At 41.4% G+C, this 18,284-nt stretch overlaps 1 protein-coding gene across 4 annotated transcripts in view; it reads left to right on the top strand.

Annotated features, from left to right (window-relative positions):
* Nucleotides 1–18,284, top strand: part of rasa4 (RAS p21 protein activator 4) — a 71,589-nt gene that overhangs the window by 28,511 nt on the left and 24,794 nt on the right. For all 4 annotated transcript variants that reach the window (XM_020464733.2, XM_031807473.1, XM_031807472.1 and 1 more), the window contains exons 5-10: nucleotides 1,842–1,968; nucleotides 8,148–8,229; nucleotides 8,369–8,503; nucleotides 9,139–9,230; nucleotides 15,355–15,472; nucleotides 17,360–17,513. In XM_020464733.2, coding sequence (XP_020320322.1) covers nucleotides 1,842–1,968; nucleotides 8,148–8,229; nucleotides 8,369–8,503; nucleotides 9,139–9,230; nucleotides 15,355–15,472; nucleotides 17,360–17,513 — 708 coding nt within the window. The remainder of the gene's footprint in view (nucleotides 1–1,841; nucleotides 1,969–8,147; nucleotides 8,230–8,368; nucleotides 8,504–9,138; nucleotides 9,231–15,354; nucleotides 15,473–17,359; nucleotides 17,514–18,284) is intronic.

The raw sequence follows: 18,284 nt of genomic DNA, 5'->3' as shown, positions 1-18,284 counted from the left end.
ACTTCATCAATGTTGTGCCCATTGTAGACAGGAGTCTCGCTTCCTCCAGTTTCTGTTCCCTGGCTGAATGCCAGCCAACATTTCACAATGTTCAGAGAAAAGCCTTTGTCATCAACACAACTTACTCCTCTCACTGTTTGTTCTGGAATAGATAGTTAATTGTACATTTTCAGTGCAACGGGAATTTGACTTTAAGATGGAGATTGAAAAAATAAATGATAATCAAGACAGCCCTCAAAATAAAGGCGATGAAACTACTGTCAGTCTGAAATTTAAGGCCTCCATGGTTGTCCCAAATGGTACCCTTTCCCCTATATTCTGCACCTCTTGACAAAAATAGTGTAATATGTAGGGAATAGGGTCCCATATCGCCTCCATGGCCACAAGTAGCTATCAGCACAGACCATTGACCAATGTTCCATCTGTTTTGTAACCCATGCACAGTCCGCTGAACCAATGATCAGACTGTTTGTAACCCATGCACAGTCCGCTGAACCAATGATCAGACTGTTTGTAACCCACGCACAGTCCGCTGAACCAATGATCAGACTGTTTGTAACCCACGCACAGTCCGCTGAACCAATGATCAGACTGTTTGTAACCCACGCACAGTCCGCTGAACCAATGATCAGACTGTTTGTAACCCACGCACAGTCCGCTGAACCAATGATCAGACTGTTTGTAACCCACGCACAGTCCGCTGAACCAATGATCAGACTGTTTGTAACCCACGCACAGTCCGCTGAACCAATGATCTGTGTCTGCATTAGAAACAAGACGGCCTAATAAAAAAAAGCCTCAAAGCTTTTTTTCCGTCCTGCTTTGTGGAAACGTCTGTGGTTGTAGCCAGATTTATTTTTGTCCCACACTCAGCCGGCAATAAAGAATAATGTTGCTTGACTAGAGACATACTCTGGAATATCAATCAGGAGAAAAAGCACTTCTTTCAAGGGTAAATGCAGAACGATTCTGGGAAATCTTGCCGACTTGATAGGACACTTCATAAATCATTGGGAAGCTGGAAGAAATGGGCCTACTGGTTGAATGTAGTTGGAAATTATCTAGAGGGTTGTAGAATCAATTCACTGGTTTTCATTCAGCTTCTGTATTTTATGCATTAACTTTATGATGAGCTGAATTCTGACCAAATACATGAGTCGTATGTAAGAAATAAATGTTAAATAGTTACTGTACTCTGAAATGTCAGACCTGGAAAACCTCTGGATAATACCAATGACTGTAAGGATAATAACAGATTTAGTGAGACTGAGGCTGTCCTAATGTTTTCCTTTTAATCAAGGAACTTATTGCCTGTGGTTTATTTCCCGATAAGTCGTCAATTTATTGCTTGTGCTTGGTTGACTAAATCTGTTATTATCCTTAGTCATTGGTATTATCCAGAGGTTTTCCAGGTCTGATATTAATTCAGAGTACAAGTATATTGGAGTCCAAATTGCAGTGCATGTAGATCTGTTCCAGTTCGGAGGCTGTGGAATGCAGGTTTAAACCGGGTAGACGATCTACTCGCTCAGAAGCGAATGCATCACAGGCATTAGGTCTTTTACATTAAGCCTCCAAAAGCCTGAGACACAGAGAAAGGATGTTATTGGTGGGATTTATTCACAGCGTGTGTGTGTACGACATACTGTATTCCCCTCCATGAATTACCTTATCTCATCAGAGCAATACACAAGCCATCCCAAACAGGAAAGTGTTTTTATGAGCATGTTTTCTTCTCTATATATTTGTTATTTAACCTTTGGTTATGAGAGTGTAAAGTGCATTTGCTATAGGACAATATATCTCACGTGTCCCCACACTAACTTTCCTGTGTGTTGAAGGGCTGGACGGCTGGGTGAACCTAACTGAGATTGACCCAGATGAGGAGGTGCAAGGGGAGATTCACCTCCAGATATCAGTGTTAGGGGACATCCCCAGAATACTGCGCTGCCAAGTACTGGAGGCCAGGTAAGACATGGATGTTGGGCTAGTCCTGTATGGCTCATTTGTTGGGGTATAGCGCTTACAACGCCAGGATTGTGGGTTTAATTCTCGCGGTGGCCATCCATACCAAAATGTTTGCATCTACTACAGGAAGTTGGATACAATTGCCTACTAAATGTCTTAGTACATACACATTCATTACCTAGGTGACGAATTACCTGTGGGATCTAGGGTGGACCTACTTCTCAGGTTTTACTCTATATACGCTGACGGCATCGCTTTGTACAGCAACTACATCACACAAGGCCAGTGCTGCTCATTGGTAGTGGATGAGGTGGGGTCTACCATCACTGTATACATTTAAAAAAATGTCTTTAACACTTATCTATGTATACCAATTGTTTATGAATAATTCACAGATGTTTTGGATGTTATATACAGTACATGATCAAAATTATGTGCACACCTGCTCGTCAAACATCTCAATCCAAAATCGCAGGCATTAAATATGGAGTTGATCTCCCTTTTGCTGCTATAACAGCCTCCACTCTTTTGTGAAGGCTTTCCACTAGATAAACATTGCTGCAGGGACTTGCTTCCCTTCAGCCTCAAGCGCATTAGTGAGGTCGGGCATTGATGTTGGGCGATTAGGCCTGGCTTGCAGTCGACATTCCAATGAATCCCAAAGGTGTTCGATGAGGTTTGAGGTCCGGGCTCTGTGCAGGCCAGGCTGTGTCACAATCAGCCGTGATTGGGAATCCCATAGGGCGGTGCACAATTGGCCCAGTGTCGTCCGGGTTTGGCCGGTGTAGGCCGTCATTGTAAATAAGAATTTGTTCTGAACTGACTTGCCTAGTTAAATTAAATGTCTTCCACACTGATCTCAACAAACCATTTTGGTATGGACCTCACTTTTTTGCAATGGGGCATTGTCTTGGTGAAACAGGAAAGGGCCTTCCCAAACTGTTGGAAGCACAGAATCATCTAGAATGTCATTGTGTTTTCACTGCTCCAGAGTCAAATGGTGGCGAGCTTTACACCGCTCCAGCCGACACTTGGCATTGCATATGGTGATCTTAGGCTTGTGTGCGGCAGCTCGGCCATGGAAATCTATTTCATGAAGCTCCCGACTAAGTTATTGTGCTGACGTTGCTTCCAGTGGCAGTTTGGAACTCTGTTTTAACTGAGGACAAACTATTTTTACTCTATTTTTGCTATTTAACACAAGTTTTTGTGAAAACTATCGGTACAGTTAAATGCAATGGAAACACATTAAAAATTATATATTATTTTGGTACATGAAAACTTCAACGAAAAATGACATTTTGTGCTGTATGTAATCCCTCACTGATTTGTATCTGTAACTAGTCAATTTGGTGGAAATTTGGTGGAAAAAAAATTGTATTTTCTTTATGCAGATTTTTGAAAATTTGCTTAAATCTGTCGACCATTGGATGGAAACTAGATACTGTGATTGTTTTATGTTTGACCATTAAAAACAAACAGCTTCTTAGCAAAGAGCAATTTCTCAAGCAAGAATTTAGCAAGGACAGTCCGAGTGGTGAGGGGAAAACTGAAATCTAGCAGAGAGGTTTGGAACTCTTTCTTATTGGTCTATAAACTAATTTTCCACCTGGTGATGTCACCAAGCAGGCCAAAACTCCATCCCAACAAAAACATGCTCTTACACTAAAAGAAAATAATCATAATTTTCACAGTATTATTCCAACCTCATAGTGTGGAAATATACAGTGCCTATAGAACATCGCTTGGATTTCTTCACATTTTACTGTGATACAAAGTGTGATTTAAAATGTATTTAATTGTCAACATTGTCAACTATCTACACAATACTATTTTTCTAGATTAATAAAAAAATAAAACACTAATATACAGTGCCTTCAGAAAGTACTTATTCCACATTTTGTTATAGCTTGAATTAAAGTAAACATTTTTCTCACCCATCTACACACTATACCCTATAATGACAAAGTGAAAACATGCTTTTAGAAATGTTTGCTAATTTATTGAAAATGGAAATACAGATATCTCCTTTACATAAGTTTTCACACTCCTGAGTCAATACTTGTAGATTCACCTTTGGCAGCGACTACAGCTGTGAGTCTTTGTGTAAGTCGAAGAGCTTTCCACACCTGGATTGTGCAACATTTGCCCACTTTTTAAAAATTATTTTAAAAATTCTTCAAGCTTTGTCAAATTGGTTGTTGATCATTGCTAGACAACCATTTTCAGGTATTGCCATAGATTTTCAATTAGATTTAAGTCAAAACTGTAACTCTGCCACTCAGGAATAGTCACTGTCTTCTTGGTTAGTAACTCCAGTGTAGATTTGCCCATGTTTTTTAGGTTATTGCCCTGCTGAAAGGTGAATTAATATCCCAGTGTCTGGTGGAAAGCAGACTGAACCAGGTTTCCTCTAGGATTTTTCCTGTGCTTAACTCCATTTTGTTTCTTTTTTATCCTGAGAAACTTCCCAGTCATTAACGATTACAGACATACCCATAACATGATACAGCCGCCACTATGCTTGAAATTATGCAGCGTGGTACTCAGTAACATATTGGATTTACCCCAAACAAAACACTTTCTATTCAGGACAGAAAGTGAATTGCTTTGCCAATTTTTTTGTTTATTGCTTTATTGCAAACAGGATGCATGTTTTGGAATATTTTCCTTCTGTGCAGGCTCCCTTTTCACTCTGTCAATTAGGTTAGTATTGTGGAGTAACTACAATGTTTATATTTCCTAATTTCTCTTCGATCACAACCATTAAATTCTGTAACCGTTTTAGTCACCATTGGCCTCATAGTGAAATCCCTGAGCGGTTTCCTTCCTCTCCGACCACTGAGTTAGGAAGGATGCCTGTATCTTTGTAGTGACTGTGTGTATTGATGCACCATCCAAAGTGAAATAACTTCACCATGCTAAAAGGGATATTCAATGTCTGCTTTTTAACCTGTCTACCAATAGGTGGCCTTCTTTGCGAGGCATTGGGAACCCTCCCTGGTCTTTGTGATTGAATCTGTGTTTGAAATTCGCTGCTCGACTGAGGGACATTACAGATAATTGTATGTGTGGGGTACAGAGATGAGGTAGTCATTTAAAAAATCATGTTGAACACTATTATTGCGCAGTGAGTGAGTCCATGAAACTTATTATGTGACTTGTTAAGCACATTTTTACTCCTGAACTTATTTAGGCTTTCCATAACAGTTGAATACTTATTGACTCAAGACATTTCAGCTTTTCATTCTTAATTAATCTGTAAAAAAAAATGGAAAACACAATTCCACTTTGTCATTATGGGTTATTGTGGGCAAGTAGGCCAGTGACCCAAAAAATCTCAATTTAATACATTTTTAATTCAGGGTTTAACACTTTTTATTCTGTATATTTGTATTCTTTTCACGCTGTCATTTAGGTCATTATTGTGGAGTCACTACAATATTCTCCATCCTAGTTAGCTCCATCCTAGTTAGTTAGTTAGTTAGTTCAGAAGGACGAGTGCATCATCCACAGCATAATTATGAACTTGGCCATGCTTAAAGATGTATGCAATGTCTGGTTTGTTATTGTTACCCATCTACCAACCACTGCCATTCTTTGAGGCTTTTGAAAAGCTCCCTGGTCTTTAGTTGAATCTGTGCTTGAAATTCAATACTTGACTGAGGGACCTTACAGGATGTCATGTGTATGGTGGACAGAGAAAGGGGTAGTAATTCAAAAATCATGTCAACCCCTATTATTTCACACAGTGATGTTACTTTTGAACTAATTTAGACTTGCCAATACAAAAGGTGTGTGTTTATGCAATGACTATATTTTAGTTATATATATTTAATCTATTTAAACCCCACTTTGTAACACAACAAAATGTGAAAAATGTTAAAGGGGGTGTAGACTTTCTGTATGCACTGTATAGTACACTGCTCAAAAAAATAAAGGGAACACTAAAATAACATCCTAGATTGAATGAATGAAATATTCTTATTAAATACTTTTTTCTTTACATAGTTGAATGTGCTGACAACAAAATCACACAAATTATCAATGGAAATCAAATTTATCAACCCATGGAGGTCTGGATTTGGAGTCACACTCAAAATTAAAGTAGAAAACCACACTACAGGCGGATCCAACTTTGATGTAATGTCCTTAAAACAAGTCAAAATGAGGCTCAGTAGTGTGTGTGGCCTCCACGTGCCTGTATGACCTCCCTACAACGCCTGGGCATGCTCCTGATGAGGTGGAGGATGGTCTCCTGAGGGATCTCCTCCCAGACCTGGACTAAAGCATCCGCCAACTCCTGGACAGTCTGTGGTGCAACGTGGCGTTGGTGGATGGAGCGAGACATGATGTCCCAGATGTGCTCAATTGGATTCAGGTCTGGGGAATGGGCGTGCCAGTCCATAGCATCAATGCCTTCCTCTTGCAGGAACTGCTAACACATTCCAGCCACATGAGGTCTAGCATTGTATTGCATTAGTAGGAACCCAGGGCCAACTGCACCAGCATATGGTCTCACAAGGGGTCTGAGGATCTCATCTCGGTACCTAATGGCAGTCAGGCTACCTCTGGCGAGCACATGGAGGGCTGTGTGGCCCCCCAAAGAAATGCCACCCCACACCATGAATGACCCACCGCCAAACCGGTCATGCTGGAGGATGTTGCAGGCAGCAGAACGTTCTCCACGGCGTCTTCAGACTGTCACGTCTGTCACGTGCTCAGTGTGAACCTGCTTTCATCTGTGAAGAGCACAGGGCGCCAGTGGCGAATTTGCCAATCTTGGTGTTCTCTGGCAAATGCCAAACGTCCTGCACGGTGTTGGGCTGTAAGCACAACCCACACCTGTGGACGTCGGACCCTCATACCACCCTCATGGAGTCTGTTTCTGACCGTTTGAACAGACACATGCACATTTGTGGCCTGCTTGAGGTAATTTTGCATGGCTCTGGCAGTGCTCCTCCTGCTCCTCCTTGCACAAAGGCGGAGGTAGCGGTCCTGCTGCTGGGTTGTTGCCCTCCTACGGCCTCCTCCACGTCTGCTGATGTACTGGCCTGTCTCCTGGTAGCGCCTCCATGCTCTGGACACTACGCTGACAGACGCAGCAAACCTTCTTGCCACAGCTCGCATTGTTGTGCCATCCTGGATGAGCTGCACTACCTGAGCCACTTGTGTGGGTTGTAAGACTCCGTATCATGCTACCACTAGAGTGAAAGCACCGCCAGCATTCAAAAGTGACCAAAATATCAGCCAGGAAGCATAGGAACTGAGAAGTTGTCTGTGGTCACCACCTGCAGAAACACTCCTTTATTGGGGTTGTCTTGCTTGTTGCCTATAATTTCCACCTGTTGTCTATTCCATTTGCACAACAGCATGTGAAATTTATTGTCAATCAGTGTTGCTTCCTAAGTGGACAGTTTGATTTCACAGAAGTGTGATTGACTTGGAGTTACATTGTGTTGTTTAAGTGTTCCCTTTATTTTTTTCAGCAGTGTATATAAAATGGATAAATCACATTTTTGACTGCACTGGGCCTTTTTTAAAATGTTTTATTTTGAGTTTGCGCTGTAAACATTGATTTATCAAGCTGTCTGGTTTAGGCTACTACAAACAATACAGTTCCATCTATGTATTGTTCACAGGTTTGAGCATTACCGTGCACTGGGCACACAGCTTCCAAACTCCGTGAACTCATTCTTCATAAATACCTGGGGCGTCGTCTGTGCTGTGGGTATTTCAGCCCATCTGCCAGAGCAGCTGGATTCACACAGACAGACATACGCCCGGCTGACTCTCCTCTACGACGCGTGTTGATTACTTTCTCTGAGCTCACCCCAATGATCTCATACTGACCTCATCTCAAATGGTGCGTGGGAGGGCATTTGTTTGTGATTTGAGACTAGACTTGTGGTTATGGGTTAAAATATAACATTGTTTTTCTTATTACTTTAGGTGCGCTTGATTTTGCTTGCCTGGTGCGCGGGTTTGCACTTTTGGGACTATTCCTTTGATCCCATTGCACCGGAGAGAACTTAATCAAACTCCTTCTGATGTGTTTGAAAGAAGACATACTGTTTTAAGTTACCCAGATCTGATGGAGAGTGGAGATACAATGTGCTTCAATGTCAACTAATCTGTAAAATGCTCAACTTTCCTTTTTGTGTGGGTTTGTGCTTCAGAGACCTTGCAAAAAAGGATCGCAATGGAGCGTCGGACCCTTTTGTCAGAGTACGATACAACTGCAAAACCCACGAAAGTGCGGTAAGCCAAAGACCTGCCCACACCCATGGTCCTTACATTAAGATATTTAATACATTCATTGGAAAAATGTTTTGAAACAGCCCTTTTGACTTGTGAATTGAATATAGGAATCTGCGAATGGATGTTTCTGTGGTTTCAGGTGATCAAGAAGTCCTGTTATCCGCGCTGGAACGAGAGCTTTGAGTTTGAGCTGGACGATGCACCCCTGGACACCCCTCTGAGTGTTGAGGTGTGGGATTGGGACCTGGTCAGCAAGAATGACTTCCTGGGAAAGGTGAGAAGTCCTGTTGAGGTAACTTTCCCAGGTTTCCCAGAAATCCCGGTTGGAAGATTCCCGGAATCAGAAAGGAATAAGCAGGATAACATTTGGAATGTTACTGGAATTTTGTAGCCCTAGTACCAAGTCTGAAATACAGTGGTGTGAAGCACTTACTTTTTAATGTAGGTGGTTTGGTCGTGTAACCTTAACGCAAGTCGTCAGCTCTTAGTCATTTCCCTAAGCTAATACCTAGGCTTTAACTCAGTAGGCATATTTTGTAAGGAATGGTATTATGTTGTGCAGGACACCTGGGGTTTGAAGCCCGGTCATTCACAGCTGAAAAGTGAAAAATATGTGGGCACCCCCCACAAGTGTTTTAAATATGAATGTTGAATGGATAATTGGAACCCTGGTTATGTCCATATTAAAAAAATAGAGTCTCAGAGTAGCAGTGCTGAGTTTATCCTGTTAGGCAGGGGGGGGGACCTGACCTTAGATCAGCACTCTTACTCTGGGCCATGTTCTGTAGACGTCAGATTTAGACACACAGGATCACAACATGATAAACATTACTCTCCATATACATTGAATACAATTAGTTTACAATGTATTCTAATCAAATGTGTTGATGTTTATTCTCCTCTGTTCAGGTTTTGTTCAACATCCACAGATTGCAGTCAGCCCACCAGGAGGAGGGCTGGTTTCGCCTGGTCCCTGATAAGCCCAAACATAGTCAGCACGAGTGAGTATCAATGGGTTGCCACCATTATCATAAATGCAAACTTGTTTTTTGCACCAAGGAAACAACTGTTAGCTGACAATATAGAAATGGCTTGGTGACATGCAAACTCCTCTATCCAAGTGTTTTTGTTTTATTTTATACCCACATGGCAGTCATAGACATTGAAATCTAATAATAATAATAATTGTTATTATTATTATTGGTATTGGCCAATGTCAATAAATATGTAATGAAACACAGTGTAAAGAAGAGTGATAAGTGCGTTGTATCCTCATAGAGTAGTGTTGTAAATTAGGTGGAGGAAGCAGGCTCCGGTAATTTTTCTCTCTCACAGTCCAAAGGGGTATACTAAGATTGAAGCAAGATCTATTCAGGGTTTTCTGAAGCTAGCCAGCTTCAGCTTTTTATGCGCAAGGGAGTGTGACTGCGCGTGCATATGTATGCATGTGTGTATATGCATGTGTGTATGTGCATATGTATGCATGTGTGTATGTGTGGGCGGGTGCATCTGTTCCGGTCCATGTGCCGACAGGAAGTGCTAATCCTTTTTCCGGGCTAAATCCCTGGTTTATTTCTCCTCCATAAAGGATCATTTGGCCATGTGGACTCTGGGCAGGGATTAGAGAGAGAGAGAGAGAGAGGGAGGGAAATTGTGAGGAGAGGAGGAGTGGGGATTATGTAAAAGGAAGAGGGCTGTAGCAGGATATGCATCCTTTTTGGACAGGAGGGGACAAAAGCAGTATGCCCCCGCGGGAACCCAGATTAGTGCCAGAAACAAGGGCAATGTAGGGCGATTGGGCCGGCTACATGGCTCGCTGGCACTAGCGGCCATTGGATGTTGTTCTTTCAGCTGGTGGCTGGTATTGAGAGACAAGGAATCTCCGTTAACCTCTGAATGTGATCATGGTTGGGGAGGATTTGAGAGGGCATACTCTTCCTGGTGCAGTACATAGCCATAGAATTAGAACCCTAGAAGAGCTTTCCCATTCACTTAAATGCCATAATGGGTGAACTGGCGGCCATATTGTGTACGAGTACATTTCTATGGACATAGCACTGCTTTAGGTCATTTTGTGCAGCCATTCATCAAATATTTTTCGTGAACACCATAAAGAATCACATTATGTATAACTAATGTCATGTCATCATGCTTCTCCATAAGCGTCTTTAATCATCATTACCAGCTTACAAGCATGCAGCTTATGATCTGGCCCTAATGTGTTTGTAAGCAAATGCTAATTGTTATGCATGTAAGTACTTCATAAGTGGTTGTATTATAGACCAGTGCATGACTGGTTGTGGATCGTGTGTGCTGCTTTTCATTCTCACCGTTTACTTTATGTTTCCCATTAATAAAGGGAAATCCAAAATATTGGTCTCTCTACCCTAACCCCTAACCAATAAGTGGCTTTCACTAGGAGAAGATTGGTCGACACTGTATAAACCTGTGGAAATAACTACCAAATAAGGACCTGAGGTGACCAGATGCGCTATTAGTCACAGGGACCATAGGTCAGTGTATTATATATTTAGTGCTGCATACATCAGGAAGTGCTTGTAATTGTAAGATTAAAAAGCCAAACCTTTTACTCTACTGTATGAACATAGTGTATGCATCCCAAATGGTACCCCATTCCCTTTATAGTGCAGTACTTTTATGGGAACAGGGTGGCATTTAGAATGCAGACAGTGATTTAACTACCATCCCTTCTCCCCCAATTAATCAGTATAGCTCCACCAACTTAACGTTTCCCCAATGGCCTCATTCTAATGTCTTCTGTCTTCCTTTTATTTTTATGCTCATTCTATTTTGGATTCTATTTATCAAATTGGTTCTCGAAAGTAGTATAGTTGAATCTGTAGCGATGATGTAATGGCAAGTTGTTCAAAAGGAAAATAAAGGATTTAAATACATTCTGGGGATATTGAATTAGGTTTTCATATGAAAAAATCATACATTTCCCTCTCAGGCGATGCGTAACATTGTTGTGGCCGGTCACGATTATTGATGGACATCTGTCTGTCACTGCTCTGTCTCACTTTCCATTTTCATAACCGGGAAAGAAGGGAGGGCTGTTAAAATGTCATGCCAATCCCAAACAAAGGATTATTCAGAGGTGTCTATGCTGCTCTCCAAGCAATAACTCTAACAAGATTTACCTCCATATTCATGATGTCACCCTTAGTTATGAAATCACAACAATTGAAATCAAATGCCATGATGAGTACTGGTGCTGTTGAGATGTCAAACCGTGGTTACACTATATAATAATGTTCATGAATAAGCCAGTACATTCTTATACATGTTATAAAAGCTTTATCATTTTTTACCGATAATACTCTAACCCTAAATAGTCTATTAATGCTTATGAAAGTTATAAAAACATTTTTTTTTAATTTTGGGCAGTGTCGGCATTGCAACCCAATGAAAGCGGTTTTCACCAGAGGACTTTGATCAACTCTGTGGTAAAATTCTCAGATTAAGCCCACGTAATCCTTGTCTTCTCAAATTATCTTCTTTCTTCCCACTCTTTTCAGAAAGTCAAGCTGTTGTTTATATTGTCTCTTTTAATAAAAGAAAACACCTCTGGACTCCTTCTTGATTAGATTTCTGACAGGCGGTTGCCATCTGGGGCCTGCAGTCTTGTTGACTAGTCGTGTATGTTTTGTGCCAGGAAATGATGAGTGTCAAGTCTGGAGCACTCATCCAATCCTTTATATGCCAGCTCCTCAGTAGAGGGTTGTGAATCCTCCAACCAGGATTTCTGGATAGTTACTGGAATTTTGAAACCCTAATGCAGTGCTGTGTGGGCTTGTGGATGTCTTTAAAAAATATATTATAATTTTTTCCCCCTGAACTTTACAAGCCATTATGTTCTTGATTTATTACCACTTTGTACGATTCCCTCAGCTTCTATAAAATTAAGATGGTTTTGCTCACAGTGCTAGTAAGACTGTCAATTTAGTTCCATATGGCTTGATGAGTAAATTTCCCTAATTTAAATTATAAAGCCCGAGAAGCCGGTGTTTGGAGGATATATTAGCATGGGTCGTGTCCGTATATACAGAACAAAAAGACTAAACGACTGGGTCGCGTCTCTGGCAACCGAAACAATAGAACGAACGACCAGCCAGTTTGGAAGCAACCGTAGATTTTTTTCGGGACCATATCTTGTGGAAGGATGAAATAGTATGAGGGCCGACAAACCGTGCCAATATATCCTCCAAACACCAGCTTTGAGGGCATTATCACTTTTATACAACAGGTAACCAACATATTCAAATAATGATTTACATATTTATTTGAAAAAAAGTTATTTTGATTTAATTTATTCATGCTATTTCATCCTTCCACAAGATAGATTTGTTTCGGGACTATAAGGTTGCTCCCAAACCGGCTGGTCGTTCGTTCTATTGGTTCAGTTGCCAGAGACACGACCCAGTCGTTCAGTCTTTTTGTTCTGTATCTACGGACACGACCCAGCCGTTAGCATGGCAATGGAACATTTAGAACGGTCTGGCAACGTTCTTATCCCTTGCTTGCTAGCTAGCCAACTACAGCTAACTTAGTCACGTAAAACAGTGCAGACAGAATAACAACAGTATCTGCATTTGTTAAAGCTGTTTTCTAGTGACATTTATTTGGATACATCCATAACAATGAGCTAATGAGGCACAATTTCACCTGGCATAGAACATGTGCTCTCTATTTAGGACACTGTTCAGAGGAGCTAGCCAACAACACAGCCAACACATCTTCAAACTGAAGCTGAAAAGACGGCACACTAGCTGCACTTCGTTTCACTGCACTTCGCTTTTCAATTCACATTTCTTTGTAAATATCCATAAAAATGATGCCAGCTGATTTATGATTTCGACTGGCTGAGAAACACTGCCTGCCTCTCTCGCCCCGACACCCAACACGTTCCTTACTATGGGACAGTTGGAGATCGAATTTGAATATTGAAACAATGTTGCAAATGTCGGAAGGACCAGACAGCAAGGCTTATACAAATCTCCGCTGTTGAAAAATAAAAGTTAGTTTAAAAGAAATGAGATAATGTCTAGATGCTTTTTATAGTGGTGATCAAGTTTATAACTTCCCTGCCTGGGCTGATGAGACAGTGGATTGTGCAGTCAGATGTAACAGAGTAAATTGGAATTTTAACATCAAAGATTTAGCTGGTGGTAACTTGTGTAATATACACTGTCTGGAATGCGGTTTTAACCAATCCACATTCAGGATTAGACCCACCCATTGTATAAATAACCACATTCCACAGTCTGGGCCATTCTTACCACTATTGGAAAAGTGTTTTTCAGATCTTTTTTCCACTTCGTCTTTTGGACAGACATAAAGGTTGACTGTGTTGTAGTGCTGTAACGTGCCTGTATAGTAGGGTGTGTTCAAAACATTGTCTGACTGTCTTTTTAAAACACCCTGAAATTACAGCCCTTACATTGTTTATATACAGTACCAGTTAAACTTTTGGACACCTACTCATTCAATTTTCTTTATTTTTACTATTTTCTACATTGTGGAATAATAGTGAAGAGAGCGACTATGAAATAACACATATGGAATCATGTAGTAAACAGAAAAGTGTTAAACAAATCAAGATATAAATGATATTTGAGATTCTTCAAAGTAGCCACCCTTTGCCTTGATGACAGCTTTGCACACACTTGGCATTCTCTCAACCAGCTTTACCTGGAATGTTTTTCCACCTGTCTTGAAGGAGTTCCCACTTATGCTGAGCACTTGTTGGCTGCATTCCTACACTCTGCGGTCCAACTCATCCCAAACCATCTCAATTGGGTTGAGGTTAGGTGATTGTGGAGGCCAGGTCATCTGATCCAGCACTCCATCATTCCATCACTCTCCTTCTTGGTCAAATAACCCTTATGCAGCCTGGAAGTGTGTGTTGGGTCATTGTCCTGTTGAAAAAAAAAAAAAACAATAGTCCCACTAAGCACCAACCAGCTGGGATGGCAATTGCTGCAGAATGCTGTGGTAGCCATGCTGGTTAAGTGTGCCTTGAATTTTAAATAAATCAGACAGTGTCACCAGCAAAGCACCCCCTCACCATCACACCACCTCCTCCAGGCATTACAATAGGAACCACACTTGTGGAGATCATCTGTTCACTTACTCTGCGTCTCACAAAGACACGGTGGTTGGAACCAAAAATATCAAATTTGGACTCCCACCGGTCTATTGCTCATGTTTCTTGGCCCAAGCAAGTCTCTTCTTATTATTGGTGTCCATTAGTAGCGGTTTCTTTTCAGCAATTTGACCATGAAGGCCTGACTCACGAAGTCTCCTCTGAACAGTTGATGCTGAGATGTCTGTTACTTGAACTCTGTGAAGCATTTTCTGAGGTTGATAACTCTAACTTCTACTCTGCAGCAGAGGTAACTCTGGATCTTCCATTCCTGTGGTGGTCCTCATGAGACCGTTTCATCAAAGCGCTTGATGGTTTCTGCGATTGCTCTTGAAGAAACTTTCAAAGTTCTTGAAATTTTCAGAATTGACTGACCTTCATGTCTTTAAGTAATGATGGACTGTTTGCTTATTTGAGCTGTTCTTGCCATAATATGGACTTTGTCTTTACCAAATAGGGCTATCTTCTGTATACCAACCCTACCTTGTCGCAACACAACCTATTGGCTCAAATGCATTAAGAAAAAGAAATTGTTAATTTCAATTAACACCTGTTAATTGGAATGCATTTCAGGTGATGACTTCATTAAGCTGGTTGAGAGAATCCCAAGAGGGTGCAAAGCTGTCATCAAGGCAAAGGGTGGCTATTTGAAGAATCTCAAATATAAAATATATTTTGATTTAACACTTTATTTGGTTACTAAATGATTCCATATGTGTTATTTCAGTTTATTTATTCATTTATTCTACAATGTAGAAAATAGTTTAAAAAATAAAGATTTTTTTTTGAATGAGTAGGTGAGTCTAAACGTTTGACTGATACTGTATATATTTTTCAAGATATTTGTTTGAAGATGTTTTTTTTCTTTTTTTCCCATATTTCTGTAAGGGTTTGCCCCCAAAATATTTTCCTTTGTTTTGATATGACTTCCCGTTAAGTTATTTTCTACTCTGCTCCAGGGGCACTCTAGGATCTCTGCGCCTGCAGCTGCGCCTCCGAGATGAGACGGTCCTGCCCTCCAGCCACTACCAACCACTTACGGAGCTGCTGTGCCAATCCGTGGGCCCCCATCTTAATGTGAGCACCAAGTCAATGCCACTCCTCAGTCTCTCAAATGTTGCCTGGGTTGCATAAGATCAGGGGTATACAGCTCCGGTCCTCGAGAGCCACGGGCCATGTATGCTGGTTTTTATCCTTTGCATTTTAACCAGAGACCGAATTAACAGTTTTTATAAGCTATTTTAAGTATATTAAATAAACTCAGCAAAAAAAGAAACATCCTCTCACTGTCAACTGTTTATTTTCAGCAAACTTAACATTTGTAAATATTTGTATGAACATAACAAGATTCAACAACTGAGACAAACTGAACAAGTTCCACAGACGTGTGACTAACATAAATGGAATAATGTGTCCCTGAACAAAGGGGGGGGTCAAAATCAAAATTAGCAGTCAGTATCTGATGTGGCCACCAGCTGCTTTAAGTACTGCAGTGCATCTCCTCCTCATGGACTGCACCAGATTTGCCAGTTCTTGCTGTAAGATGTTACCCCACTCTTCCACCAAGGCACCTGCAAGTTCCCAGACATTTCTGGGAGGGGAATGGCCCTAGCCCTCAACCTCCGATCCAACAGGTCCCAAACGTGCTCAATGGGATTGAGATCCGGGTTCTTTGTTGGCCATGGCAGAGCACTGACATACCTGTCTTGCAGGAAATCACGCACAGAACGAGCAGTATGGCTGGTGGCATTGTCATGCTGGAGGGTCATGTCAGGATGAGCCTGCAGGAAGGGTACCACATGAGGGAGGAGGATGTCTTCCCTGTAACGCAGTGTTGAGATTGCCTGCAATGACAACAAGCTCAGTCCGATGATGCTGTGACACACTGCCCCAGACCATGACGGACCATCCACCTCCAAATCGATCCCGCTCCAGAGTACAGGCCTCGGTGTAACGCTCATTCCTTCGACGATAAACGCAAATCCGACAATCACCCCTAATGAGACAAAACCGCGACTCGTCAGTGAAGAGCACTTCTTGCCAGTCCTGTCTGGTCCAGCAACGGTGGGTTTATGCCCATAGGTGACGTTTTTGCCGGTGAGGTCTGGTGAGGACCTGCCTTGCAACAGGCCTATAAGCCCGCAGTCCAGCCTCTCTCAGCCTAATGCAGACAGTCTGAGCACTGATGGAGGGATTGTGCGTTCCTGGTGTAACTCGGGCAGTTGTTGTTCCCATCCTGTACCTGTCCCGCAGGTGTGATGTTCGGATGTACTGATCCTGTGCAGGTGTTACACATGGTCTGCCACTGCGAGGATGATCAGCTGTCTGTCCTGTCTCCCTGTAGCGCTGTATTAGGCGTCTCACATTACAGACATTGCAATTTATTGCCCTGACCACATCTGCAGTCCTCATGCCTCTTTGCAGCATGCCTAAGGCACATTCACGCAGATGAGCAGGGACCATGGGCATCTTTCTTTTGGTGTTTTTCATTGTCAGTAGAAAGGCCTCTTTAGTGTCCTGAGATTTCATAACTGTGACCGTAATTGCCTACCGTCTGTAAGCTGTTAATGTCTTAACGACCGTTCCACAGGTGCATGTTAATTATTTGTTTATTGTTCATTGAACAGGCATGGGAAACAGTGTTTAAACAAATTATCTTTGAAAGACAGGGTCTTGAAAAAGGGACATTTCTTCTTTGCTGAGTTTAATATGCTTGGTGTTAATCCTGATTCATTAAATCCAATATTGTGTTGATTTACTGCATGGTATGTGGCACAATAAAATGTGCCTCTTAGCAGACTGTTTAATCCATAGCAATTTACAGTACAGAATTCATTTTTAGTTGGTGTACCTCTGTAGGAAATGAAAACCACAACCTTGGTGTTGCCAATGCCGTGCTCTTACCACCTGAGTCACTCAGGACCACAAGCGTTTGTGATGATAAATCTTGGCTTGGTATCATAGGGCAACTGGCCAGATTTGATCATGCTCGTCGATGAGACCACTACAGCTGAGAGTCGACAGGAAGTTGCCTCCAACCTAGTGAAGCTCTTCCTGGGTCAGGGATTGGCCAAGGAGTTCCTTGATGTTCTCTTCAAGCTGGAGTTGGACAAGACTAGTAAGTCAGACTTCACACACCTAAATTGGAGTTGGACAAAACTTGTGTTCAGCACAGCCCAATAATGTGGAATGTTTAGATGTAAATATATTATGTCAAATGAGTCTTTCACTGTGGTATATTGGCCATATACCACACCCCCTCTGGCCTTATTGCTTAATAATACCACAGTGTTGGTGAATACTCTTTTCTGATTGCCTAGAAGGGCATTATAGAATGAACATTAAAACCAGATAACAAGACAGAAAAGGTAAACCAACAACCACACAAACTGAAATTGGATACATTGTAAAAGCATGTTCAACAAGGAAAACATGCTAGCTAGCATTACAAAACAAATCAGAGACACATTTTTTGGGAGCATCTGGTGACCTAACGTGGTGAGTGATGAACATGCATGAATTCATCCTGTCCCCTCTGCCGCTAAAGATGTCAAATCCTCCCACGTTTCTAGTTTGACAAGCTGTTTTCATGCAATTTAATGTGATCTCCTCATAATTAACAGTCAGTGTTGATGAGTGTCCTGATGAGAAGGATAACTTTTTTTTTACAGGTTTGTTATTAAGACACATGAAAGTTCACATGTTCCAGAAGGCATTTCTGCCATAAAAAAACCCATCTTCATTTTAAAAAATAAATGTAAAAAAACCGTTAAAATGACTGTGAAGTAATGATGTGCGACATACACCTAGCTTCTTGCAACTGGTCACACATCCTCCAAATACCGGCATTTTCATTTTAAAAACAGTATTTTTATGCATTTATTCACAC

Source organism: Oncorhynchus kisutch, linkage group LG28 (genome assembly GCF_002021735.2).
Source record: "Oncorhynchus kisutch isolate 150728-3 linkage group LG28, Okis_V2, whole genome shotgun sequence".
Classification (NCBI taxonomy): Eukaryota; Metazoa; Chordata; class Actinopteri; order Salmoniformes; family Salmonidae; genus Oncorhynchus; species Oncorhynchus kisutch.
Note: the sequence above shows the minus strand (reverse complement) of the source record. Positions and strands in the feature narration are given on the sequence as shown.